At 30.3% G+C, this 27,069-nt stretch overlaps 2 protein-coding genes across 4 annotated transcripts; one reads left to right on the forward strand and one right to left on the reverse strand.

Annotated features, from left to right (window-relative positions):
* Positions 1-14,668: 14,668 nt before the first annotated feature.
* LOC110648509 (O-fucosyltransferase 8) lies at positions 14,669-20,242 on the forward strand. 3 transcript variants are annotated; one of them, XM_058130189.1, is made up of 10 exons: positions 14,669-14,687; positions 16,564-16,662; positions 16,747-16,846; positions 16,997-17,067; positions 17,484-17,572; positions 18,050-18,170; positions 18,301-18,444; positions 18,931-19,265; positions 19,355-19,595; positions 19,702-20,242. In XM_058130189.1, the coding sequence occupies exons 2-10, from the start codon at positions 16,618-16,620 to the stop codon at positions 20,005-20,007; spliced, it is 1,452 nt and encodes a 483-aa protein (XP_057986172.1). In that variant the 5' UTR covers positions 14,669-14,687; positions 16,564-16,617; the 3' UTR covers positions 20,008-20,242. The 3 variants fall into 3 exon arrangements, with proteins under 3 accessions (XP_057986172.1, XP_057986171.1, XP_057986173.1); XM_058130188.1 differs by lacking the exon at positions 14,669-14,687 and adding an exon at positions 15,279-15,994; XM_058130190.1 differs by lacking the exon at positions 14,669-14,687 and having other exon boundaries at positions 16,001-16,662; positions 16,751-16,846.
* Positions 20,243-20,324: 82 nt separating this feature from the next.
* On the reverse strand, positions 20,325-24,487 carry LOC110648510 (nucleobase-ascorbate transporter 2). The gene is made up of 13 exons (XM_021802765.2): positions 24,076-24,487; positions 23,867-23,964; positions 23,573-23,749; positions 22,995-23,095; positions 22,815-22,890; positions 22,645-22,704; positions 22,047-22,231; positions 21,829-21,925; positions 21,602-21,747; positions 21,427-21,518; positions 21,268-21,345; positions 21,002-21,162; positions 20,325-20,682 (listed from the first exon to the last, which is right to left on the reverse strand). The coding sequence occupies exons 1-13, from the start codon at positions 24,164-24,166 to the stop codon at positions 20,470-20,472; spliced, it is 1,575 nt and encodes a 524-aa protein (XP_021658457.1). The 5' UTR covers positions 24,167-24,487; the 3' UTR covers positions 20,325-20,469.
* Positions 24,488-27,069: the final 2,582 nt, after the last annotated feature.

Raw genomic sequence — 27,069 nt, forward strand, 5'->3', positions numbered from 1 at the left:
ATTTTATAATTTTTTCCCCGGGTCTAGGGCTCCTAGTTGCGAGAACCTCAACTTCTCACTAGGTTACCCATCGCTAGGGCACTGGCTCATTTAACTTGGTTGTATTTTATTTCTAAAATTTTTGCTAAATTTTTCTTATTAATATTTAAGTTAATTATGGTTCCTCACTTTAGTTTAAATATTTTTCCGGACGTTTTAGCTGTCCAGACCGACATTGGTCACTGGAACAGTAAACTGTACAGACTAGCTAAAGTGAGGATGTTACAATATATTTATAACATATATAATATAATCTATAATTTAAAAAAATAAAAATAATTATTAAATATATTAAATATATATTAAATAGGTTTTGAAATTATTTATATTAAACAATATGACAATATCAATATAATGAAAGTAAAAATTTCATAATCACAATGCAGTAAACTAAAATTACCTTTTAAAAATTATCTTATTTTCCAATTTTTATGTATAAATTTCTTTCTTATTAATCTAGTTATGCAATTTCATTATGCAAATTAATATTATATGAAATTAAAAAATATATATATATATAGACAAATCCAACTTTAAAGAAAAAAAAGAGTAAAATAACAAAGTTTAAATAAATTTAATTCAATGAGCTAACTTATATTAGTTTATTAATTTATTTAATTTTTAAAAATTTTCACCCATTTATATTTTTAAAACTTATTATTATATTTTCTTTATTATCTTACATTTAAGTTTATAATTATGTTATTATTACATATAACACATAACTTTCATAAAAATATGGCAAAGTAAAAATATAATAATTTTAAATTAATAAGTATTTTTATCTATATAATTAATTAAAATAATATTAAAATTAATATTTTCATATAAATAATTAAATATAATATTTATAATATTATGATAATATTATATCATTTATAAAAAGTTAAAAAAAATTATATAGAAATTAAATCATGAGTATATATAACATGAACAATTACGTGCAATGCACGTTGCAGAAAAAACTAGTAAGTTTTACAAATTTAAATGGATGGAGATATTTAAAAATTAAAATAAATTTAAAAAAAATAAATTAGCACATTGAATTAAATTTATTTAAACTTTATTATTTAATTTTATTTCTTTTTAAAAAATAAGTTTGATTTGCATATATTATATTTTTTATAATTTAAAATAATATTAATTTGCGTAAGAGGTCCCATAGTTAGATTAATATGAAATAAAACTATTTATAAAATTAAAAAAGGGATAATTTTCAAAAAATATATTCATTATAAAATTTTCATTTTTATTATTTTGATATCTTGAAATTTATATTATCATATTATTTAATACAAATAATTTTAAAGCCTTTAATATATTTGACAAGTATTTTATTTTTTAAAATTATAGATTATATTATATATGTTCTAAATATATTATAGATTGAAATATAAATATAAATTTAATCATACATTTTTAATTCACTCATATTAATTATATAATTAATAATCTCAAGTAGTTAAATTTTTTTTCCGTTTTTTCCTTTTTGTATCTTCCTCTTATTTTTATTATTTTAAAAATCTAAAATATAACAACTTAAAATTAATATTGAGAGGAGGATAACTTTTCATATAAATATATACGAAAATATAATTAGACTTTCTTATAACCTTATGGTCAAAATCAACAACATAACTAAGATTGACTAATAAATTAAAAATAAAAAAACATATAATCATGCACATAAAGATAGTAACAAATTATAATTAATATACATTTATACAAAATAGACCCAAAAAAATTAAAATCTCATGCAATCATATGTAGATTGCACTTTTTTTTTTTTTTTTTTTGCAAAAATGATATTAATCATCCCATATATACATTATAGGATACATCAATATTAAAAATAAATAAATAGGAAAATCAATATATTTTAGCATATATAAATATCATTGAATTTATAAGAATATTAATTTCATTTGATATAGGCAATAATAATAAAATCCTAATGATCATATTTACATACAAGCTACCTTTATAAAAATGATACATCTGACATACAAAAATTTAAAAAATTTAAAGACTTATAAGTAGATTTTGCCTGTTAGAAAAGAAATACACAAAAATATAGTGAAAAAAAATCATATGATAAGTCAAAGTTAAAAATTTGTAACAAATAAAATATTTGTCATTGAATACGATTAGAATTTTATATCTATTTATATAAATATAAATTTTTATTTCATTAAATAGTTATTTTTTAATACTAATTTTATATTTAATATTATAAGTTTGTAAATATTTAGAATAATTAAAAAAATAAATTAGTATAAGTGAGATTCAGTGTTTAGTGTTATTTGTTAATTTTATTATAATAAACTAAATAATTTTCAATGAATTTATAACATTTGTAGAATTAAAAATATAGAATTCTAATAGGATTTTTACTATAAGTACAATTACTATTAAAATAATATTAAAATTTTAATTTTATATTAATTATAATAATATTAGAAATTAAAATTATTTATAGATTTAGCGACGAATAATTAAGTTGTTGTAAAAATTATTAGCAAGGAACTTGTGTTAAATAGCTTCTCATTGCTTAAAGTATTAGAAATGGATAAATTCTAACACTAAAAATTATTAGCGACGACTTTGTATAGAATAATTTGTTGTTGCTGAAAGTATTAGTGGCAGATAAGTTGTCGTTGAAAATTTTTGGCGACGACTTGTATATAATAGCTTTTTCATTATTGAATGTATTAGTAACGAATACAATGTTGCTAAAGTTAATTAGTGATGAATTTTTGTCACTAATTTATGCTATTAGCAACAAATATATGCAATTAATGCTATTGATACGATTTTATTGGTATTTTTATAAATAATATAAATTATGAAGGGCATTATTGGCAATGCCAATATTTCTTCTCCTCCCTTTCATACATTTATATATATTATATAGATAAATAGGTGCCATTAAGAGTCTCAATGTACATTGTTTTCTCTCTCTCTCTCTCTCTCTCTCTCTCTCTCTCTCTCTCTCTCTCTCTCTTTTTAATGAAAACATTTTCTCTATGCATAGTACCCCTACATCAACACACAGAAATGTGTTAAGTTTTGAAGAGAGTGTTGAACAAATTATAGGTTTTAGTATGGGCTTATATAAATGATTGAGTTGCTTTACAATTCAAATTGATTACCCAATATAATATTGCAACTCAATTATTTATATTTTTCCCTTTAATTTCATAGACTTTCAATATGTAATTCCTAACACTCCCTCCCCAAATGCCACCATGTAATTATAACTTGACAATTAATTAGTATTAACTCAATATATACTTAATTATACAGTCTTATAGATGACTAAAACTCACAATCAAAATCAAGCTTTGATACCATGTTAAATAGTGAAGAGAGTGTTGAACAAAGTACACTTTCAATCATTCGATATGGATTTAATAAATGATTGAGTTAATTTACATATTGAAGTATTTATTTTACCTATTAAAGTATTTTGCTCTTTAACTTTATAAATTTCTGATGTAGAATTCCCAACAGAAACAACATTTACATTCTTTCATATCAATAGGAATATCATCCATCAACATTGAGATTTTTATAAAAATTTAATTTAATTTTTCAAAAAGTGCAGGTTAATCTCAAATAGCTTATATATATCTTAATTACATTTGTGACTCAAAATCTTAGTGGATTTGGAGGAGACATTTTTCTAATATGAGTAGAAGAAATATTCTTCAATAGAATAGAGAATTATCTCCTAGATAGAGTAAAACTTCAATTTTAGTATTATTTCTAAATTGAGTAGAATTTCAAATTAGATTAGGATTGAGAGACCGAACATTATAAATAGGAGTACTATGGAGAGGTTATTTAACTCTTAGCCATTGTAAAGAGAGGCTCTTGCTAATTGAAGAGAGTGACTTCAACCTATGGAGAAGGGGTTTTGCCAATTGTAAAGGTGAGGCTTTGCCCATTGATGAGAGGTTTTGCTCATTAATGAGGGGCTCTGCCCATTGCAGTCCTATGTAGAGAGAGAAACTTTGACCTAAGGTAAAGAAAGGGCATAGTCAAGAGGAATAGACTATTGTTTATTACAGCCTCATGGAAGGAGAAATGTTTCGGCCTAAAGTGGAAAAATGGCATAAAATTTAAGACGAAGGAATTCATGTTCATTTTTCTCATATAGTTGAAGACACCCTTACTGATTATGTATAGAAAAGAACGAGAGAGATTAATTAATGTATTTACTATGATCTCTAAAGTATAATTAGGGTAATGGATAGCATTTATTTATAATTAATTATAATTTTGAAAATCTAATCTTACTAAGTATATCATTAAATATTAAAAACTCATCGTATATTACACTTTCCATATTTTGTGCTTTTAATAATTAAAATTTATTGATTTACCATATTACAATGTAATATCAAATAGTAAAAGATCAATTAAATTATTATTTTAGGATAATAAATTTTATTTTATTTTATTTTATTTTATCACATTAAAATGAATTATATATATATATATATATATATATATATATATATATATATATATATATATATATATCATTAAAAAAAATAAAAACACTTTATTTTTCTTTATCTATACTCATTAATAATTATAAAAAATCTTAAATAGAAAATTTTAAAAATATATAAAGCTTAAAACTTGAAAGCAAAGGACAAGGCTTTGTTAAGCATTCATATTTTTCTTTTTTTTTTAAAGGATTTTTAGAGTTTTTTTCTATATTTTTCTATATATTGATTCAATTAATTAATATATTTTTTTAAATTTAAAAATTAATATTTATTTATAATTAATTATAATTTTAATGAAAAATTTAATCATATTAGTTATATCATTAAATGTTAAAAGTTTATCATATATTTCTATTTTTATATTCCGTGATTTTTAATATTTAAAACTTTAAATATGAAAAATATACTTAATAAAATTATTTAATTAATTAATTTATAAAATACATAAAATGTAAAATATACATAATAAAATTTGTAATAAATTTAATATACTTAATTAAATATTTTATATATATTTTACAAAATATATAAATTAAATTGATACTTATTACATTTTAAATTTTATATATATATATATATATATAAACAAAAATAAATATGTCTGTTTTTAAGAAAAAATAGATATATTACCCGCGCAGCTAATGAAATATTATCATAATTAATAAAAAATTATTATTATTTTTACTATTTTAAAATAATATTTAATTTTTATACATAATATTTTTTTTATATATTAAAAAATATATTTTGCGGGTTGTTTGGTGAGCCTTTCTAAAATGAGACTGACTTTTTACTTCTCTATGTATTAAAAGACAACTTTATCCTTTTGTTTAAACACCGAACAAAATTAAAAAAAAAAAAAATGAGGCGTGCTTCCTTAATTTACGAAGAAGAATTATTTTTAAACATTTGAAAAATATTAATTATATTCATAATATTTTAAAAACATAAATAAAAATATTTTTCTCAATATAATTATCTTTACATATAAAATAAAATAAAATAAAATAAATTATTAACTATATAAACCTGCAAGACTCACAGGCATGCTACTTAGTTTTCCTTTAAATCAAACTTTGTAAAGGTGTTATGAAAAGTGCCATTATAATTAAAATGTTAAATATAATATAATGGGTAGCTATCCTTTCTTTTTCCAGACTCTTTGGACATAATTAATTACTGTATAATTGGAGATATGATAATGATTTAATGGCGAAGTCTAACCCCAATTAACAGGCATTAGGATAATGCCAAGTGTCAACGACTTGACCCTTCAATTTGTTTACTAATTATTGAAGCAAATTTTCCAAGTCTTTGACTCTCGGTGAATTGCACTGAGTAAACAATGAAAAGATAATTAATTTTTGAGTCTCACCTTCCATTAGTTTAGAGTTTCGGATTGGATTTGTTTTAATGATCTATTTTTTTTATATTTTTTTTCTTGTATTTTGTAGTACTTTTAATGCAAAAGGTTTATTTTGATTCTTAAAGTTTGGTTCATAGTTATATAAGCTCTTAAATTTTTTTTAGCTCTTTAAATTTTAAAAAAGATCAACTAAATCATTTAAATTTTAAAAATAAATTAAATAAGCCATTTAACTTTTTGAAAATAAATCAAAAGGGATTAGACCAATATAAATTTTGCATGTCCGATCTGCAACATTCCAGTGAGTTTTCATTGCATCCTATAAGTTGTTTTTTGTTGAATAGTTTAAGAAAATTTTCTATAAGTTCATCATTTTCGTTATAGTCACCATCATCGTCACCAACGTGATTATGAACTATGATATTTGATTATAATTATTTTGTTGAGGATAATCTTCTTCTTTATCATTGTTGTTATCGTTCTCTTCTTTTATGTCGGCAATAATATTAAAAGAGTGCTACAAATTACAAAATGGGAGAGAAATAAGGTTTTAGAGGTTAGGTTTTGGATTTTGGGGAATGCTTTTTTGGTGAGCATGTGAGGGTGAACTGGATTTGAGGTTTTAAGTTCAGGTTTCGAATTGGGTCTCTAGCAGTATTTGAATTTGTGTTCTTCAAATTGGAAGAGTTAGAAGGTTATTATCTTCGGTTGGTAGAGATTGACTATTATTAGTGAGGGGTAATAAGGACATATGGCATAAACTAATGAATTTGTGATTTGTGGAGAATAGAGAGGCGAAATACATAATAGAGAAGGTTTAGCCTTTTGAATGTAGAGGTGAGCAAATAATGTAAGCTCGTAGATATTATCAAAGGAACTTAGTCACAAAGGGATGAGATAGAAGATAAAGAAAATATATGAATTAGAAATGATAATTTATTTGATTTATTTTTAAAATTTAAAGGATTTATTTAACCATTAGAAGCTTATTTGATACTTATTTAATATTTTTTAAAATTTGAAAGACTTGTTTAAACCTGAAAAATTTTGTATTAAATGGGAATATAAGTAGGTCATAACTGTGGACAAAATTTTTCCTTTTATTTTTAATGGTGAAAGAATAAAGATTATAAATATTAAGGAAAAATGAAAACAGCATAATGAGTTTTTTTTTTTTAACTTATCAATTTCTTTCGTTTATATTATAAAAGAGTATTTTTCTTAACTTATAAATTAATTAAATTAACTTATAAACTTTAAAAATAAGTTTATTTATTTATTTATAACATTTTTTGAGTTTATAAACTAAGCTTATAATTAAACGAAATAAATTAGGGATCAATTTCATTTTGATACTTACAAATACTATGCTTATAAACTAATTTTACTAAATTGCTAGAAATTTAACATAAATTAAAAGCATAGCAAATAGAAGAACTTTTTTAAAAAATAAATCTAGAAAAGCTTTGATATCTAAAAAGGAAAAATTTAATAGAAATTGAACTCAATCACATTGAAGTTGCAATTTTTTTTGTGGAAAGATCATAGTTCATTGAAATGGACAAAATCCAGAATGATACAAGCAAAAGCGAGGCCGGCCCATTACCAGCAATCTATTCTACTTTGCCCATTGTAGAGTCCTAACCCCAACAAACCCTAACTACCGCCACTGCCACTAGCCCTTGTGGATCAAAAACGTCTAGCCAAAAGCAAGGGAGGACCTCCTTGGCTAAAATCATCCTCAAGGAAACCATCTTGACCCGGTTGGCAGAAGAAAGAAACTTGAAAACATGCAACCACAAGACCTCAAAAATTATTAAACCATCAGCCAAAAGAAGGAGGGAGGAAATAGAAGAGATGTAACACTTTAAAATAAAATGACAGCGAGTAGAAAGTCAAAAATCAAAAGGAAGAAAATGACTACTGTTTTATCTTTTATTCAATTAAGCAAGTGCCTTTTATAGGCAATTACATCAAAAGAAAAATAAAATAATAGGAACACGTTTAATGATTTCATCAGACTTCTAAACTGAGTCCAACAAAATAACTACACTCCTGTAAACTAGGACAAAAACAAATTGAAATGCAAACAGCCCTTTTGACTTATTCACCAACAATCACTCTCTTAAACTGATGTATGCAAACATTCAGTTTAAACAAAATTTTGATACATCATCCTTTCTTGTAAAATAGCCCAAATTCCATAGTACCTTTCAAATATAAAAAATCCTCTTGGTAGCAAGAAGATGTATTTCTCTTGGGCTTTCCATGTACCTACTAATGAGACTTACAACATGCATTATGTCAGGTCTCGTTCTCGTTAAATACATCAAGTTTCCTACAATTTGTTTATACAAAGTGCTATCCACCTTCCTCCCTTCAAAATCCTTGGTTAGCTTCAAGCCAAACTCAATTGGTGATTTCACAGAATTGCAATCTTTCATCTGAAACTTGTCCAAAATTTCTAAAACACATTTCTTTTGAGAAATAAAAATTCCATCAGCACATTGAGACACTTCTGTTCCATGGAAATAATGCATCATTCTCAAATTATACATATCAAACTCAAGTATCATGAACCTTTTAAAATTCTCAATCTATCATTTCCTATATGAATCAAATCATCTACATGCAAGCACACAATTAACATTTCCCCCCATCTTCATGTTTAGTGTAAAGAGTATGCTCATATGGACATTTTCGAAAACCTTCCCTTTGAAAATAAGCATCTATCTTGTTTTCAGAGCCTTTTTCAATTTATATATGTTATGCTCATTTTCAAGTTTCATATAACCAGGAGGTTCTTCAATGAATACTTGTTCTTCTAAGTTTCTATGCAAGAATGCTTATTTGACATCTAATTGGAAACTAGGCCATGAATTCTATGCTACAACAGCGATATCCAATCTAATTGTATCTAGCCTTGCAACTGGAGCAAAAACTTCTTTGCAATCAACTCCAAACTCCTGCTTGTAGCCTTTAACTACTAAGCGTGCCTATACTGATCAACTTCACCGTTTTCCTTTAGTTTAGTCTTGTAGATCCACTTGACACCAATTGTTTTGTGTTCCTTTAGAAGATCAGTCAACTCCCAAGTATATATATATATATATATATATATATATATATATATTTTAATTGCAATGATTTCATCATCCATAGCTTGCCTCCACTTTGATTCTTTAAGAGCTTCTTCATAAATTGTAGGGTCACAATTTGAGAAAAAAAAAGGCAAAATGAGTGAGTGGATCTTCAGATTGATAAATCCTTGTTACCTCATAATTTGACATCCATTTTGGCCTCTTTTGAACATAGTGAGGATGTGAACCAGCTACTGTTTCAACTTGCTCATCAAATTCTGATGTTGCTGGTGTGAGATTAAAAGCTGTAGAACTTTCATTTTGAACATTTTCATGAGCAGCCACTAGAACAAGCTGTTGTTGAGGTAGATTTGCTTCCTTGTCATTTTCTCTATCAAAACTTGTTGGAATTTCTTCTCTAATGGCATTTTTGTTCCGTGGCCAGAACTGATCTTCATTGAAAGCAACATCTCGGCTGATAAGAATTTTGTTAGTGTTAGGAGTGTAGAGCTTTTGATTGATCACTAACACTAAGAAAAATACATTTCTCTCCTTTGTCATCTAGCTTCTTCCTTTTCTAATCTAGAATATGGCACATGCAACACACCCAAAAACTTTGAAATGATCTACTGATGGTTTTTGTCCACTCCATGCTTCCTTCGGTGTCATGTTTTGAACAACAAATGTAGGACATCTATTCAAAACATGAATATCCCCATTGACTGCTTCAAGCCAGAAACTCTTCGTAATTCACTAATTGATAAAAGGCTTTGCACCATATTCAAAATAGTGCGATTCTTCCTCTCGAAGACACCATTTTGTTAAGGCAAATAAACTGCTATAAGTTGTCTCTTGATTCCAGTGCCTTTTTTGCTCTTCATGATTTTCCTTGTGAAAATGGATTTTGGTGTTGTTTGCTAACAATACATACTTCACAAACTTGAGAGGGAGGTGTTATTTGAGGAAGAACTGTCACCATATTTTTCAGTTGTAGAGTCTTTAATCCACCAAAATTAAGATGCCCAAAGCGAAAATGCCACGGCCAAGCAACATATTTTGATTTTGCTGATAAGCATGATTGTTGAATATTATTAAGATGGAGAGAAAACATCCTATTTTTTTAGCCATTGTAACTTGAGCAATTAAGCCCAGTTTTGAATCTTTAATTTGACAAACTCCTCCTTTAATATTGACCTCATATCCCTTTTCTTGAAGATGTCTAATACATAGCAATTTCGTTTTTAAATCTAGAACAAAAAGGACATTATTGATAGTATGAATGGAGTTGTTCTTAGTTGAGACTTGTAACTTCCCTTTTTCCATGATAGAAATAGTGGAATTTCTCTAAATTTCACAGTATTGTGAAAAGATTTATCTAATTCAGAAAAAGGTGATTTACTACCACACATGTGATTGCTGCAGCCGGTGTCAAGATACCATACGTTGGAGGAAGTTTCTTCCTTGGGATGACGCACCATCAAAAGAGAAACCTCTTTTTTTTTTTTTTTAATCTCTCCTTCCCTTATCTCTGTAAAGTTTGATCTACCACCATGGTATTTATTCAAATTAGTTTGACATTTAGAACTATAGTGACCAGACCTGTGGCATCGAAAACATTCCACATTTGATTTGTCACGTCCTTTCTTTATTCCTTGAGAATCACCAACTCTGCTCTTCTTATTTTTGTGATGCCTATTCTTGCCCTTCTGTTTTCCTTTCTCATGACCATCTCCTTTTGAATTTATTGCTGCCTTTAATGCTTGCTCCTCTTTTCTTGCTGATTTATCTTCTGTTCATGAAGCAACAAAGAACTTTGCAATTCATCAATTAAGAGTGCATCAATATCTTTAGATTTTTCAATGGAATAAGCAAAATTGAACTTTACTATCATTAAGCGAAGTATTTTCTCCATGATGGTGACATCTTCCAACCTTTCACCATGAATTCGCGTCTTATTTGCAATGGCCATCGTCCGTGAGAAATATTCTTAAACCATCTCTCCCGACTTCATGTGTAAGGTCTCAAACTCACCACAAAGAGTTTGAAGCTGTGCTCACTTTGTCCTTGCATTTCCTTGGTACTTTCTTTTCATGGAATACCAAATTTTCTTGGAAGTATCTTTGCAAAGAATGGTTTCTAAGGTTGGACGATCAATAGCTTGGAAGAGATAATTTTTAGCCTTCAAACCCTTCAGCTTTGAGCTTTCTAACTCTACCTTTTGTGCTTCAGATAGAGTACTACCTGCTACTGGTTTTGCTACACCAATAGTAACAACATGCCAATATTCTTTGGACCTAAGGAAGTTTTCCATCAACATGCTCTAATGGTCATAATGACCATCGAAGCGAGGGATAGCTAGTTGCACATAATTGTCTGAAGCCATAAGAAATATTGTTGAATGAAACGAAAGAGACTTGCTACTACTACTCTCTCTCTCTCTCTTTTCTTTGTGTTTCACTTAATCACAAGTGTTTCACTCACCCACAGATGTTTTACTTTTTCTCTCAACCTGGCTCTGATATCACTGTTATACTTTAAAATAAAATGATAGCAGGTAGAAAGTAAAAAACAAAAGGAAGAAAATGAACTACTTTCTTTTATCTTTTATTCGATTAAGCAAGTGCTTTGTATAGGCAATTACATCAACAAAAAAATAAAATAATGGGAACACATTTAGGGCGTGTTTGACATTGCTGTTGAAATTATTGTTGAGAAAATCACTTTTTTAAATATAATAATTAGAGTATAAAAAATTAATTAAAAATTAAATTTGATCAGTTTTAGTTATAAGAATACTAAAATAACAAAACAGTTTTTTTCAAATTGATTTTCTCAATAGCATTTAAAATGATATTTTTATTCAGAAAAGCAGTTTTAAGCCTGAAACTCAATACCAAATAAGGTTTTAATGACTTCAACAGACTCCTAAATGACTCCAATAAAATAACTACACTCCTGTAAACTAGGACAAAAACAAATTGAAATACAAAGAGCTCTTTTAACTATTCACCGATAAGAGAGGCATAGCCCAATGGACTCTCAATCTCTTACAACCTAGGGAGAAGTCGTAGAAATACAAGTAGGTGGCTAAGGCTTAAACCCTAGCTAGGGATACCTTTCATCCATGATTGGCAATCCTCCCTCCACAAGCTCATAAACACCCAAACCTAGAACCACCATGGAAGTGGCAAACCATACGAAATCCCTCATATAGCACCGCTGTCTGCCAAGCAAAGAAAAAAAAAACATATATACACCCCGCTAGGATGGGGAGGGCAAACCCACACTTTAGTCAAAGGAAGAAGGCTTTCCCCTACTAGATAAGGCAAGGGATAGTCGCTTGTTGGCTAGACCAAGACTCCTCAGGAAGAAAACAAAAAATGGAGAGAAAATTTTCTCCCTCTAAAACTAGAGAGAGAAAATGAGAAATGAGTTATGGCACATTGAAGTTGCCATTGAAAGCATAAATTGCACAAAACTCATCAAGATCATAGAGTGTAACTATGACAATGCACAGGCGTAGATCTAAATAATCATGAGCCAATCTTTCTCCACCTCCTCTTCACGTAACAAATTTAACAGAGAACAATCAAGGATTACAAGAGAAGAAAGGAAGGAGAAAAGTCTCTAATTTCGTTGGCCATAGAGATTACAACAGCAGCTCATTACCAATTTTTCTAGAGATGTGAGATAGTAAGGCTCTAAAATTATACTACCCAAAAATAAATCATTTTTAAATAAAATTTATCATCCAAAACAATTAATAAATTTAATTTAATAAATTATTTATGTAATTAAAATTAAAAAATCATCTAATTTATTACTTACACACGAAAAAAAAAAAATCTTCAACACCGAGGTCATGGCTATGATGTGTGGAGTAAGGGAAGGCAAAGGATTGGAAGAAATCTTCAACGCCATGATTTTGGCAGGGAAGGGCATTGATCACAACATAAGGGTAAAAGGAGGGGGTTATGGGTCATCATAGGAGCAAAAAAGAGGGTGGGTTGTGGATCGCGATTGGAGATAGAGGGGAGGAGGAAGAGGAGGAGGAGAAGAAGAAGAAGAAGAAGTCATGTAGATAGGGAGGGAGGAGAAGACATAGAGATGTGTACACAGTCCCTTTGGAGATAGTGCTGATAGCTTAAGAGCAAGAGGCTACGTATGCATGCGCCATATAGGAGTTGGGATTCCTCAAAATCTCAGGATGTGCAAGGACCTTGAAAGCTCTGGCTATTTGGTAGCTCTTACGCCATGACAACTGTCGGAGACTTTTGAGTTATTTATGTGGTGGCGATGCATCCTTGTCTAACGAAGGTGGAGGCTATTAGTCCTTGGCTACCAACTCATCTTAGTAACAAATTTTCAACCCAATCTTGCCTCTAATCCAACTAAACACATTAGTCTGATTTTGGTTGGGAAAGAAAGAAAGGAAAAAGGAAGAAAATGGAATAAATCAAAGTTTAAGAAACTGAGAGTAAGTTAATATGTTAATCTCAAAATTACTTAAAATGGGTAAAGGGGTTTTTTATAACACAAATCAAAATTGAATGATTTTATAGTAATAAATTAAAATTGAGTAATAAAAATAAATAACTCCAAAATTGAGAAACTCTAGATAAAAATTATCCATTATATCCCTAAGATAGTGCACCATTCACCAAGTAATGTTATAAAAATTTAATAAATAAAATTTATGAGATTTAGGTTCTGTTTTTTTTCATAAAAAAAAAACTTATATATAAAAAATATTTTACATGAAAATATTTTTCATTATTTAATTATAATGTTAAAATAATATATATATATATATATATAAATATTTTAATATTTTAATAAAATTATCAAAATAGGTAAAATGGCTTTCTCTTTCAAAAGAAAAAATTATTTTTTTTAAATAATTTAAATTTTTTTAATTAAAAAAATATTTTCCGTTAACTATTTTTTAAATATCCTAAAAGTTAAAAATGTTAAGAAAATATTTTCTGCAAAATAAATAAAATTTTAGTATAATTTAGTATAATATATTTTTATAAAAATATTTAATATTTTTAAGTTATAACCCGATTTTGAGTATTAAAAACATAAGTTCATATTTAATATATATTGGTTTGTGAAAAAAAAAATTACCATTTCACGAAATTTTTTTTGGTGTACAATTTCACTACATCAATTTTATAGAATTGGTTATAGTTGAACTAAATCCTAACAAATTTAATAAAATATATAAATGAAATTAGTAAGGCAATAAATTTAATTTCACTTTAATTATTAATTGACTTTATAAATGAATTTTATTTTTAATATCAAATATAAAATTTATCAAAATAAATATTTTTATCTTGATATTAAATAATCATCCAGATCTTTGAGGCTCTATCCTCAAAACAACAGTTCTTTGTGATGTGAAAGTCATGGTGGATTCAATCTCTTCTTCTATTTGTTTCAAAAGGTAACTTTATAAAGCATTCCCAAATCTTAGTTGGATAATGGCATTGGGATACAGAATTTTGAAGATGAGTGCTGACATACAGACCAAGCCAAGGACAGGCTCTCTCTGAAGGAAGGATGTTGATTGTGAGAGGTGCACTGTTTTTGGTGGCAAGTTTAGGGGCCATTCTATTATGGTTGCATTTGAAGAAGCCCTATGTTTGGATTCTTTCTGCCCAGTATCTTAACAAGGTATTCTGTTCAAAGATTTTAACTTTTTCAGCTGCATTACATGTTCTGCATGAAAATGGATTCAACTTTTCTATATTCATTCATCAGTAATCATTTTAAGTTTGGTTGTGGATGATTTATAATTTGTATATTTGGCTGGGCCAATCTGAATGAACCCAACAACCAACAAACCTACTTGATAAATGGCATTATTCTTGCATCTCAACTGCTTCCCATTGTAAGTTTGGTTAGAAGGACTAGCCAGATTCATCAAATTGGCAATTTTGGAACTGTTTTTTCAATTGTTTATTCTTCTTCCTCCTCCTTTCTTCTCTGCTCGAGAACTTGATGTTGAAAGCTCCAAGGCAATGGTTTGTAGTCTTTGTTGGGTTTGGTGCCAAGTAGTTGTTGAAGATATGAATCTTCGTTTACAAGGTTCGTGTTGCTGAGTTTGCAAAATATGTCTTGCATTTCACTCTTTTCTATTTATACAAGTCACTGTCACCTACTTCTACCTTCACCTTAAATTCTTGCTTTGTTGTTCTTGTTTTATCAATAAAATTTCTTATTATTGTGTTCAATGTGTGCCACCAAACCTGATGTTTTCTTATTTGATCCAACGGGTTGGTGGGTCGTTGTTAGGAGAGAGACAGAGACAGAGAATGACTACCTACATAAAAATGGAAGCTGATGCAGGTTTTTCTTGTAATTGTAGTTTTAAAAGTAATCTTTTGTTTCTGGAGTTTCTTGTATTATCAGTTGAAAGTTCATTTTCTACTTTTATATAGATTTTAAATATAATCAATGCAGGCCTCAAGAGTTTCTTATAGTTGTTGCTTTAGAAGTGACTTTTTTTTATTTAATGAACTATTGGCCAAATTTCCAAAATTCTGTTGTATTTAAGGTGTTGCCAATTTTGTTTTACTTCTAGCTTCATTGAGAGAGATAACGGAATAATGGGGAAGCAAGGATCCCCGAGAAGTCCTCGTCCTGAATTATCTCTTGGGACAAAAGATTATCAGATTAGAAGTTTGGAAAGTTTGCCATCCAATGATCCTTCCATTGGAAGGAGATATTCTGGAGGAGATAATAATTGGAAGACCAAAGTTGTCTTGCTTGGTGGTTTGAAAAATGAGTACGGGAAGCTTGGTTCTAAGGGAGTTTATGTTGGGAAAAGGCATACATGGTTTCGTAAACACATTGGATCAATTGCTTTTATGTTTGCATTGATTTGCTTTCTTTTCCTGCTTGATTCTTTCATGATGTCGATTTTTGATTCAATAAATGTTCAAAATGGTTCAACTTCGAGCAAATCAAGTGGTCTTACGGTATGATTTCTTATTTTGTAAAGAACTAGTGCATTCCATTTTTGAGGTAGTATTGAATGTTACACAAACTATTGATTTGAAACTTTTTGGTGTTGGGAACCGGAAGTTGAATCAATCATTTAGCGATTTAGATGATTACAACTATTGAATTTGGATTAAGCTGCAATAATGTAGTATTTAGCCCTATTCTATCATTTGCAGTTTACAGTTTGTGGTGCATTGCCTTTGGATTCCAAATCTGCATGTTCAAACTGTTCTGTGCTTAGCCAAGAAACTTTCTATCTACTGGGGAATGTTTCGATCCAACACAATTCAAAATAAATTGTCATTTTTTTTTTCTTTTTGCAAGTGAATAATTTCTTTACTAAATGAACTTTCTGCAAATAAGCAGATTACGACTTTTTCTTTCTCCATTAGTTATGTGAATATATTACATTAGGTCTTAAATGTTCCTTGTAGCTCTATGTAAGGGAAATTGTATATATAAGGAATGTTGAATGGCAAATTTCTCTTTCTTTTAGCAAAAGCACGGGGCAAGAAATTAACTAGTATAATTTGTATGCAAGTAGTATGCAAAGGAGGATAAGACTACTTACTCTAAAGAAGAAAAACCACCCGTCCAGATGTATGGTCGGCTCCTGAACTTGGCTTCTAATGCCCTTGCAGAGGTTAGCTTTAAAAGTTCTAAACTTAGTATGTATAGATGCTTGTTGCATTCAAGGGCATACATCTGAAATTTTACTCTGCTTTAGAAAGAGTTCAAGCAAGAAAAATCAAATTTCTGGGAGGAACAATATCAGAAGGCATCTGTATGGAAACCTTGTGCAGATAAAAAGGATTCAGAAAGTTTAGGTAACTGGACTTTTTGATTCCTGTTTGACTCATGAGAATTATATTAACTAGCATTTACTCTATGATGGTTCACATTGACAGTATTAAGTCTCTGAAAATGAAATGACAAAAAGCAGTATGATAAACCTATTAAATATTGTGTTGAGACAGGGAAACCTGACAAAAGCAATGGCTATTTGATGGTCAGTGCAAATGGTGGTCTCAATCAACAAAGAGTCGCTGTAAGTATTGAAACTCACCTCCTTCATACTTGTTCAAAAGAATTTTGTTTTGATTGTTAAGAGAATCTTTGTTTGAATTTTTCATGATGGAATGCCATATATACATAGGGTACTGCGTTAGAGCCATTCTGATCCTGATTCCTGAGTTCATGTTCTTTCTTGTAAACCAGCAGATAAATGTTGCTTTCTATAGTTCATCATTATGCTTACACGACAACAAGCTGAGGATTGTAAGGTTATTTATTTTGTCATGCTCCCATCAGGAAAAGTCGAAATTTGGCCACCGTAGCAATATTAAGGCATTTGACACTTTGATTTTTATCTAAAATTCAGCTTAATGTAGTGGTTGTTCTTTTACAGATCAGAATTTTGATGTAGCTTTACATAATTCAGCAACACAATCATTTTGCCTGCAGATATGCAATGCTGTTGCCTTGGCATCTTTGCTTAATGCAACTCTTGTTCTTCCAAGATTTCTTTACAGCAATGTATGGAAGGATCCTAGGTCTGATATCACGTCTGGTATTTATTTATATAAATGCTCTCTTCTCGTTTATCTGCATTCTGTTTTATACCTGAATTTATCTGTGTTTGTTGGCAGATTATCTAATTTATTTAGTGTTTGAAGTGTAACCACTTTTCATGTTAGGCTATTTTACCACAAAATGATGTATTTACAATACTTTCTAGAGGAAAAGAATTAAATCATTATTCATGGTTTTTTTAATGAATTTTATTACTTAAAATTAGGGAGAATTAAAGATGAACTGTCATAAGCTCTCATGTAAAATGAAAACTATCTTGAGCTATGAGTTAGGAAGCAAATTATCTTCAGGTCTTTCAGTGTGCATCCTGAGCTTATCACACACACACACACACACACATTTTTGCTTGTTGAAGCCATAATAACCTCTAACCACGAGCTGGATATGGGAGTTAACCATCATCAGAACATTTACCTTTGTAATTTATTGAAATGCAGCCAATTTGGAGATATCTACCAAGAGAAGTATTTTATGAAGATCATGAAGGATGACGTAAATATCATAAAGGAGCTTCCTTCTCACTTGAAATCCTTGGATATTGAAGCAATTGGTAGCCTTGTATGTTTGGTTTCTGTTTATATTGTTATTAACACTGCCACTCAGGAAAACTATTTCAAGTTCTTCATAATCATCTTCTTCTTCTTCTTCTTTTTCTTGTTCTTCTTTTTCTTTTTTTTCTTTTTTTCAGATTACTGATTCTGATATTGTGAAGGAGGCAAAGCCTAGTGATTACCTTCAAAAAGTACTTCCTCTATTGTTGCGGAATGGAGTTGTTCACTTTCTTGGATTTGGAAATCGACTTGGCTTTGATCCAATGCCTTTTCAACTTCAGGTAAAAAACATCTTTCGGAGGTTCATGCATTAAAGACATTTATTTGAGCTTCACATATTTAATATGAACACCTTGCCGCCCAATGACTTTCATGTATTACAATTCTTCCAGGATACTACTATCTCCCCCAATCTTGGTGAGGGTTTCTTCAAACTGCTCCCATCAAAATTAAATGCAAAGCTGCCCTCTCAGTGCCTATAAACAGAGTAAAAAAAACAAGTGAATTGACAGAGATGGTCCAAATAACATAAGCCATCTCATAATATAAGCAAGTTCTCTGTCCCTTAAACACAGAATAAACATAAGAAATATTAGCGATAATAGGTCTTTCTTTTGGAGGATGTAGCAGAGTTACAGCTTTCAATAAAGAATATATTACATTAGCAAATGAAGGAGACACTGTTTTTCAGGGCCTACAACTTCCTATACTAGTAGTCATTTATACATTCTATTCTTGGCTTTCTGATTTCATGGCATATTTTGCAGAGACTAAGGTGCAAATGTAACTTTCATGCGTTAAAGTTTGTGCCAAAAATTCAACAAGTTGGTTCACTGTTGATCAAAAGAATAAGGAAGTATGATTTTGCACAAAGTATGTTAGACAAGCAACTGCTTGGAGATTTCATGCCTAGCAGTGCCTCGAAGATGAATGATCCAACAAGAAGGCCATCTAGATATCTTGCTTTGCACTTGAGGTTTGAAGTGGACATGATTGCCTATTCCTTATGTGAATTTGGAGGAGGAGAAGATGAGAAAAGAGAACTTAAAGCCTACAGGGAAAGCCATTTCCCTCTGCTCATTGAACGGTTGAAGAACTCCAAGTATGAGTTCACTAGGCTTCCTTTCTTTTTATATGTTCCGTAACTCAATTTAACTCGTATTCTGTCTTTCATGTTATTGATGCTCACAGGCCTATCTCTCCATCAGAATTAAGAAAGTTAGGAAGATGCCCATTGACACCAGAAGAAGCTGCCCTTGTTCTCACTGGTCTTGGGTTTAAACGCGGGACTCACATTTATCTTGCTGGGTCCCATATGCATGGTGGAGAATCTAGGATGTATCCGTTCACCAGCCTCTACCCTAATTTAGTCACAAAGGAGACTCTCCTCACAGCCAGTGAACTTGCACCTTTTAGGAATTTCTCTTCACAGGTAAATTATTATAATTGTCTTCTGGTACTATGTATGTGTTTGCAGTTGATTTTCCAACATTTTTGTTGGAAGTGCTTAACTTTGTGAAGAATTGCTTTGCATGCAGATGGCAGCATTGGACTTTATTGCTTGTGCAACTTCTGATGTCTTTGCCATGACTGATTCTGGGAGTCAACTATCATCCCTAGTGTCTGGTTTCCGGACTTACTACGGTGGTGGACATGCCCCAAACTTGAGGCCTAACAAGAAGAGGCTAGCAGCAATTTTGTCAGAGAATAGCACCATAGGATGGAATAGTTTTGAAGATAGAGTAAGAAAGATGATTGAAGAAGGTCAAAGGGTGCGCATTAGGGGCTTTGGTCGAAGCATTTATCGACAACCAAGGTGCCCTGAATGCATGTGTAAATCATGATAACATGTCCATAATTATACACGCCCTTTCATTGTTTTGAAATTCATTTGCATCAGCAAACAATGCAGCATCCTAATGTTAATAATGCTATTGCTGATTGGCTGGTATCATCATTCACTTGTTCAATTGAGTTCATTGAGTTCATTCCCTCTCATTTGTTATTTCTTCGATTGAATAAACTTGTACCACTGTAATTTAGTCCAATTTCTGATGCAATGAATATTTTGATGTCCAATTACCTGTTACTAGAAGTATATTCATATTTGCAGCAGGTAGGCCCATGACAAGAGACAATAACTTGTTGAATGAATAAGGAATTGAAGCAAAACCAAGCAAAACCATTTCTCTGCAAGAAAAACATTTGGATTTTTACACTGTTCTTCATTGGAGCTGCAATCACCGCGTTATCCTTATCTGGAAATGATGTTTTTCCTAACATTTTTCTCTGGTGATTGAGCCACTTCACGATGGAGGGAAGAAACGATTTAGGTTGAAAGGAAGGGTGTAGAACTCCTCATTCCTGCTGTCTCCATTAAATGACCGGAATCTCACCCACCATGTCATTCCTCTATCACTAGCACTGTGCTTGTAGTCAAGTGTGTTGTCCAAGAACACAGCAACAATCAAAGCAACAGTTGGGGATGAGAAGAAGATGGTATTCAAAAAATCATTGAACTGCACATCAAAGAAACAAACGGTAAGATGAGACCAATTCCCCATAAATTTGATTTTGAAAAATAATTCATGTCTTTTACCCCCCATTCTTCACACATATGACACCATATGCAATGTAGCAATATACTCTAGCACATGACACTTTTTGGAATTGTCTGTGGTAGATAGCATGTGCAGGCATATGAAAAAGAAGGTTACAATTCCAAAAAGTCTACTGTGGCATAAGGTCTCCATTCACATATTCCAGATTATAGGATATGAATGCAGTCATTAGCAACTATAAAGAGTGCTTTTTGAACAGTACAATGTGAAAACTTACCCATCCAGCTCTTGTATGAGCAGGACCATGAAAGGCCTTTGCTGTGTATTCTCTGAAGTATTCAGGGACAGACAAACCAAGAAAGAATGCAACACCGGTGATGAAAAGATTTCTCATTGAGTTCATATTTGTGAATTGCAAAAATGATAACCCCACTGAAGCTGAGCATAACATAACAACATGGGAAGAATCAGATACAAATAGAAAGATCATGCTATTAGATAGATAAGACAAAGGATTCTTAAATAGAAAATACAAACACTCACCAACAAGACCAAACAAAACACAATACACTGCAGCAAATATGGGGAAGGGTATTGAAGCAAATAAAGCTCCAAATTTTCCTGCCAAAATTAAGAAAATAAGTCAAGCCTACAGCGTAGAATCAAAAAGAATCAGACTAAATAATTAACTGCATCACTCACCTAGCATTGAGAAAAATATCATAAAACCGGCTGAGATTTGGATAACTCTGCGGCTGCCAACACGAGTACTCCCAAGCAGCCCCACATTTTCTCTGTTATTTTTCTCAAGTTTTAATCCAGTTGTAATGAACAGGAGAACTTCAGAGAAAGAAAATGTTATATCTCAAATGCTTACACAGAGACTGTTGAACCACTCAATGTTCCGAAGAGTCCATCCAGTAAAATTCCTATCCCCTGCCAGCCAATTCCACGGCTGAGCACATGAGCTGGAGGTGGTGTGGCACTTGCTAGACGTGATGCAGCATTGTATGCACCAGTTGACTGCAGAATGAAGACCTTAAATTTAGTTTTAATTTCATTAACATAACTGAATAGGATTGACAACCAGGTTTGTATGATTACCTCAATAAGTGAGACTATTACAGCAGCCATCATTCCAAAACAATGACCAGCATCAAAAGTGGGAGCACCCCACTGAAGAGGATATGGGATCTTTATCCTAAAAGCGAAAAATGTCAAGGTAATGAGGAATGTGGAAATATTTTTAGTCTTTTCATGAGTTTACGTATTAGCCCACATGATAACTACAAATATTCATGCAAAAGATGTTAGTTATCAACCATGGAGCGGAAGAAATGAGATACGCCTTGTCAGTTCGACAATTAACTTGGGTAAGCTCTGGACTATGTTTGTATGCACCACTGGCTGTCAAGAGATGTGCATATGCCCATATCACTGTGACAGATATAAGGACAGCAAATCGCTCAAGTATTGGTAGTTGTCTTGTCTGAAAGTTCTTTAAGTACTGTTCACAACAGAAAAAAGATTAATAAATTAGAAAGACCATAGTTCATTATATTCCATAATTGTTGATTATTTTGATGAAACTAAGAACCTGAATTGGGATAGTCAAACATATTTCTTAAACAGTACCAGAGCCTTTTTTTTTTTTTTAGAGAAAAAGTCCTCTATGACAATCTCTCAAAAATACAGGTTTGTGACACTAGAAATAAATTGCCAGATTGTCTTTATTTTAGTAATTTTCGTCATTGAATTCCCAGAATGCCTGAGTTAATTATTGAACAAAGCCTCTTTGTACCAGAAGAGTGCAAGGCCACAAGCACAAGGAGTATACAATTGCTAATAACATGCAATTTATTCTAGCATTCTATTCTAACGTAGTAGAAATTAATAGAAATTTTGGGTTAGTAGTATCACCTGGGAGAAGGTTATGAATAGGATAAGCATGGGAATGCCAATCTCTACGCACCGCCCGACCTAATGCCATTCACAAAGCGAGAAACACATTGCATGGGGTGAATTTACCATAGTTGAGAACAGTTAAGAACTTAAAACAATGGCATTGTAAGTTTTTGCTATATATATACCACAGGGAAGCCTCTATCAAACAGGCCAAAACCCACTAATGAAATGACTGGAACCATTCCAAGTGGACTAAAAAACCTGAAAGGGTATATCAAAAACAAGCTCGATAAATCCGCAAACTGTGAAATAGAAATTCGTTTCTTCCATTATGTGACTGAAATCCACTTGAGACAGAACTGTACCTGGAACAAATGGCCCACAACTGACTGTAACCCAAAATTATCTGTATGCTTGATGATACTATTAGAGCACCTTGGACTGCTCTCATGGTGTTGAGAAATCTCTACACATACAAATGATAGAATCATTAATACTTTTTGCATTAACATTAACAAATTAATAATATTCCTCCAACCCCAGAACTAGCATATTATTTGGATAGCTCTTAATATACTTTAGGATTGATAATGTCTACATTACATCTAATTATGTAATGACACAGCAGATGTAATCAACAAACACTTTACTAAATAAGTTAATGAACTCTTATTGATTACACTCGTTCATTCAATTAAGAAGCTTGGATTTATATGCAGTGACTTTACTTGCATTATAAAAATTTTTGCCCTCATAATAATAATTAGTGTTTGTAATAATGATGGAAGCTAGATTTGTTTAATTACTAAATAGTAAAAGTCAGCTAATTAGGTAAGTGGGTCAGACGTACATTTGACTTAAAAGAACTCTCGATGGTCTCGCAAGTGGAATCCAACTTTAAGCGAAATAAAGCTAGTGTCCAAGAGAAAAAAATTAAACTAACCATGTGATTGTCCTGAATGGTCATCAAGGAAGGATCATGAATAATTGATATGATAGGGACCATAAATGCATAAGAGCCTCCAATCACGGTCGGTAAACGCGTTCCAAACAGTGTTTGCAGAAGTGTATTGATCCCCTCGACAAACAGCAGAGTCTGCACCACCCTCACTTTATCACCCTGAGCAAATCAAAATTAGCAAAGAACCAGACTTACAATTTTGATACAAGCAAACGAAAATAGGATGAAGCAAGAGCAATTAATTGAGCATCAATGAGAAGATAAAAATGGACTCACATTATCACCACCCATCAAAGGAACAAGAAATGAAGGGATCATAACAGCAGTTCCTAATGCCAAAATGTAATGCTGGAAACCCAGAGCTATAGCTTCTCCTGCTCTCACATAAACAAGAATTGAAAAAGAAATGGAGAGTTAATTATATACATACCAAAAAACTGAACTTTAAGGAAGGAGAGGGGGGGAGAGAACAGAAATGTGCATACCCCAAGATGGGTTAGAGTCAATACAGTACTCTAAACCTTGAAGTTGGTCCATTGGTGGGTGACTTATCTCTTCTGGTTTTGGAGCTGCCATCGCCTTACCTTCTTCAGAACTCTTGTTAAGCCTCTAAACTCTAAAGGGTCTACTAAATGAATCAAAGAATAAACAGATACAGGAAAGAGAGAGAAAGCAAGGAGAGGAACACAGATACTGAGGGAGAGAGAGATCTTTGCTTAGTGTACGCAAAACCAATGCAATTAGATTGAATGTGAAAGAGAGATAAAGCAGAAAAGGTTAAATAAAGAGGGAAGAAGAAAGTAGAGAGAGAGAAATCAGTGAGAAAAATTGGCACTTGCCACCCACTAAGCTTGTCTTTGTGCCGATTATCATCTTCCTATTATGTCTGTGCTTTGCTCTGCCTGGCTTTTTGATTAGCAAAATAATGAAGTTTCCGTTAAACATTTTATAATTCCCAAATTACCCCTTAAAGAACTTCCAAACTGAATGTTACCGTTGCACTGTTCCTATAATACATTTATCCAACTCATGAACTTCTTTAATACTTTACAGATTGTATTACCATAAAATAAACGATTTTGTAATACACTTATTAAGATTCATTAAAAATAATTCATTAAATATATTTTTTTATTATTAATTTTATATTCAATATTTAATATTGCAAATAATTGTGTAATGTTGCCAAAAAAAATGCAATATCATATAAAAAATTACCAACGCAAAATTAATGCAATGCTATACTTGTTAAATAAATATAAAGGAAAACCCATAAAAAAGATAGGTTTTATAGTTTATCTCTAAATTTTATCCGATATTTCACTTTTATCTTCTAATTTTAATTTATTAAAAAAAATTTTAAACTTTAATTTTATTCTATAAAATATTCCTCTAACATATAATAGTAAGTTTTCGTATTAAAAAATTTCTTTAAATTACGATGTAATATCTATAAATTTTTAATATAGAATAAATCCCTTACATTTTCAAGAAACAAATTTTATGGTCAAATAGTAGTTAAAATAGTCAGTGTGTTTTGATCGTAAGAGAAAAAGAACAAAGAAAATAGAAATTTGATTGTTTTTAACATGAAAATATGTCATAGCAGTTAGAGGGATTTTTGAGAAATAAAAATAAAGTTTATAAATTTTTAATAATAAATTAAATTTAAAAGATGAAAGTGAAATATTAAATAAAGTTTAAGGACCCACTACAAAAATTAACTAAAATAAAGGTAAAAAAAAAAGTGCTTTTGATAAGAAGGTTCTTCTTACTTCTATTTAACTTTTACCTTAAAAGAAGTGAAAAGCTTAAAGAAAAATAGAGGAAAACGCTAAAGAGTATTTATTTTTCTTTCAATTTTAAGTGAAAAAGACATTTGTGTGAAACTTTTTCAATAAATAATTAACTAATAAATGAATAATAACATAATAATAAATAAAAAGTATAAATTAATATGGATGTGATTGAAATTTGGAATTTCTTAACTTTAATGACCTCAATTTTCAGTTTTTTTTTTAAATATAAATATTTATATTATCAGCAAATCACGACAAAATCAAATACAGAATAAATAAGGCTCACATCAAATTAAGTGATTCTTATATATATTTTGGGTATATACACTTAATTAGTTACCTTATAAACTTCCCACCACCGTCTAAAGCACAATCCTCAGCTTGTTGCGTAGACCTCACAACCAACAATACTCGCTGGCTAAAACGTCCACTAGCAGGTCACTGAGGTCCAAGGTAATCGATGGACTCCCCGGCGATCCATACTCTCCCCTTAAGCCAGAAGACACCAAGCTAGCCAAAATTACAGCCATACAAAGTAAAAATTACAGCCATACGCTCTCATCAGTTAACTCACCGGAACCTGTAAAACTATCCACATCCAAATTAATTGAGGGAAAGCTATCCTAATCAGGCCGAAGGAGACACGAACCTAGTGTCTTCCCCTTCCCTTTCGAGCAGGGAAAGCTAATGGAAAGACACAAAAGCTCAGCGAATTCGAGAAAGTTAAAACAGGTATTATCAAACTTTGAGAGAAAATTCTCTCTCTACAAAGAAGAGAGAGCGAGCTTGATAATGGTTGATTATTTTACCACTACACCAAGCTGCCATTGACATTTGTATTTGTTTGTCACATTAATGCTCGAATTGAAATGTTGGTTACTATTTGATTGGGTGATCATTCTCATTCCAACCTTTCTTTAACTTATTTTTTTCCTTTTGTTTGGTGTTAATTATGATTAAGTTGGCATCACTAGGTTGCTTATCTCATTTTAATGCAAGATTATGAACTATAGGTTGGTGGGTTTTCTTCATTTTAATGCATGGGCCTTACAACAAGATCATTTTTATAATTTTATTTTCTTTTATTTCGTTTAAATTATTCAAATTTAAAATAAAAAGATCAGGGGAAATAGAAATTAACTGATTTTAATGATTCTAATAATAAAAACAAATAATAATCATGAGTCATGAGATGAAGAAAACAGCTTTTGAAAAAATTGAAACAAATGTTAGAAGAGAATAGATGCTTTTGCCTCTTGTCTAATAGGAATGAATAGATTTCAAGAATTGTTCTGACTTACAGGGTTATAATTTAATTTAATTCAAAAATTAAAATTTATAAAGTATATTTTTTAATTTTTTTTGTTTAAATATAAAATAATAAATTTAATTTTTTTAATTTTTGAGACATTTTCTTAATTTCTTAATTTAAATATAAAAATTAAAAACTTAATTTTTTGATTTTTAAATTAAATTAAATTTAAATTCAAATTTTTAAGTTAAATTAATAAAAAATAAAAATAAATTAAATGAAAATTTTTCAATAAATATAAGAATGTAATGGATTTTTAAGTCTAATAATTTTCTTTTTTTTTAATTTAATTTTTCTTTTATGGGTTCCTTTGTTTGCTGGCGCACCTAATGCATGCAGTTAAGAACAGATTAAAAGAAGAAAAAAGA

This window comes from Hevea brasiliensis, chromosome 11, assembly GCF_030052815.1.
Source record: "Hevea brasiliensis isolate MT/VB/25A 57/8 chromosome 11, ASM3005281v1, whole genome shotgun sequence".
In the NCBI taxonomy this organism is placed as follows: Eukaryota; Viridiplantae; Streptophyta; class Magnoliopsida; order Malpighiales; family Euphorbiaceae; genus Hevea; species Hevea brasiliensis.

What these genes read in the sequence shown, in the direction of transcription:
- LOC110648509 (XM_058130188.1), top strand. Translation starts at nt 15,623, where the DNA reads ATGGGGAAGCAAGGATCCCCGAGAAGTCCTCGTCCTGAATTATCTCTT. An exon ending in GCAAATCAAGTGGTCTTACG is followed by an intron (nt 15,995 to 16,563) that starts GTATGATTTCTT and finishes GTATGCAAGTAG; the next exon opens with TATGCAAAGGAGGATAAGAC. An exon ending in TTGAAGCAATTGGTAGCCTT is followed by an intron (nt 18,171 to 18,300) that starts GTATGTTTGGTT and finishes TCTTTTTTTCAG; the next exon opens with ATTACTGATTCTGATATTGT.
- LOC110648510 (XM_021802765.2), bottom strand. Translation starts at nt 24,166, where the DNA reads ATGGCAGCTCCAAAACCAGAAGAGATAAGTCACCCACCAATGGACCAA. An exon ending in CTTTGATGGGTGGTGATAAT is followed by an intron (nt 23,750 to 23,866) that starts GTGAGTCCATTT and finishes TGATTTGCTCAG; the next exon opens with GGTGATAAAGTGAGGGTGGT. An exon ending in TAATAGTCTCACTTATTGAG is followed by an intron (nt 21,748 to 21,828) that starts GTAATCATACAA and finishes TTCATTCTGCAG; the next exon opens with TCAACTGGTGCATACAATGC.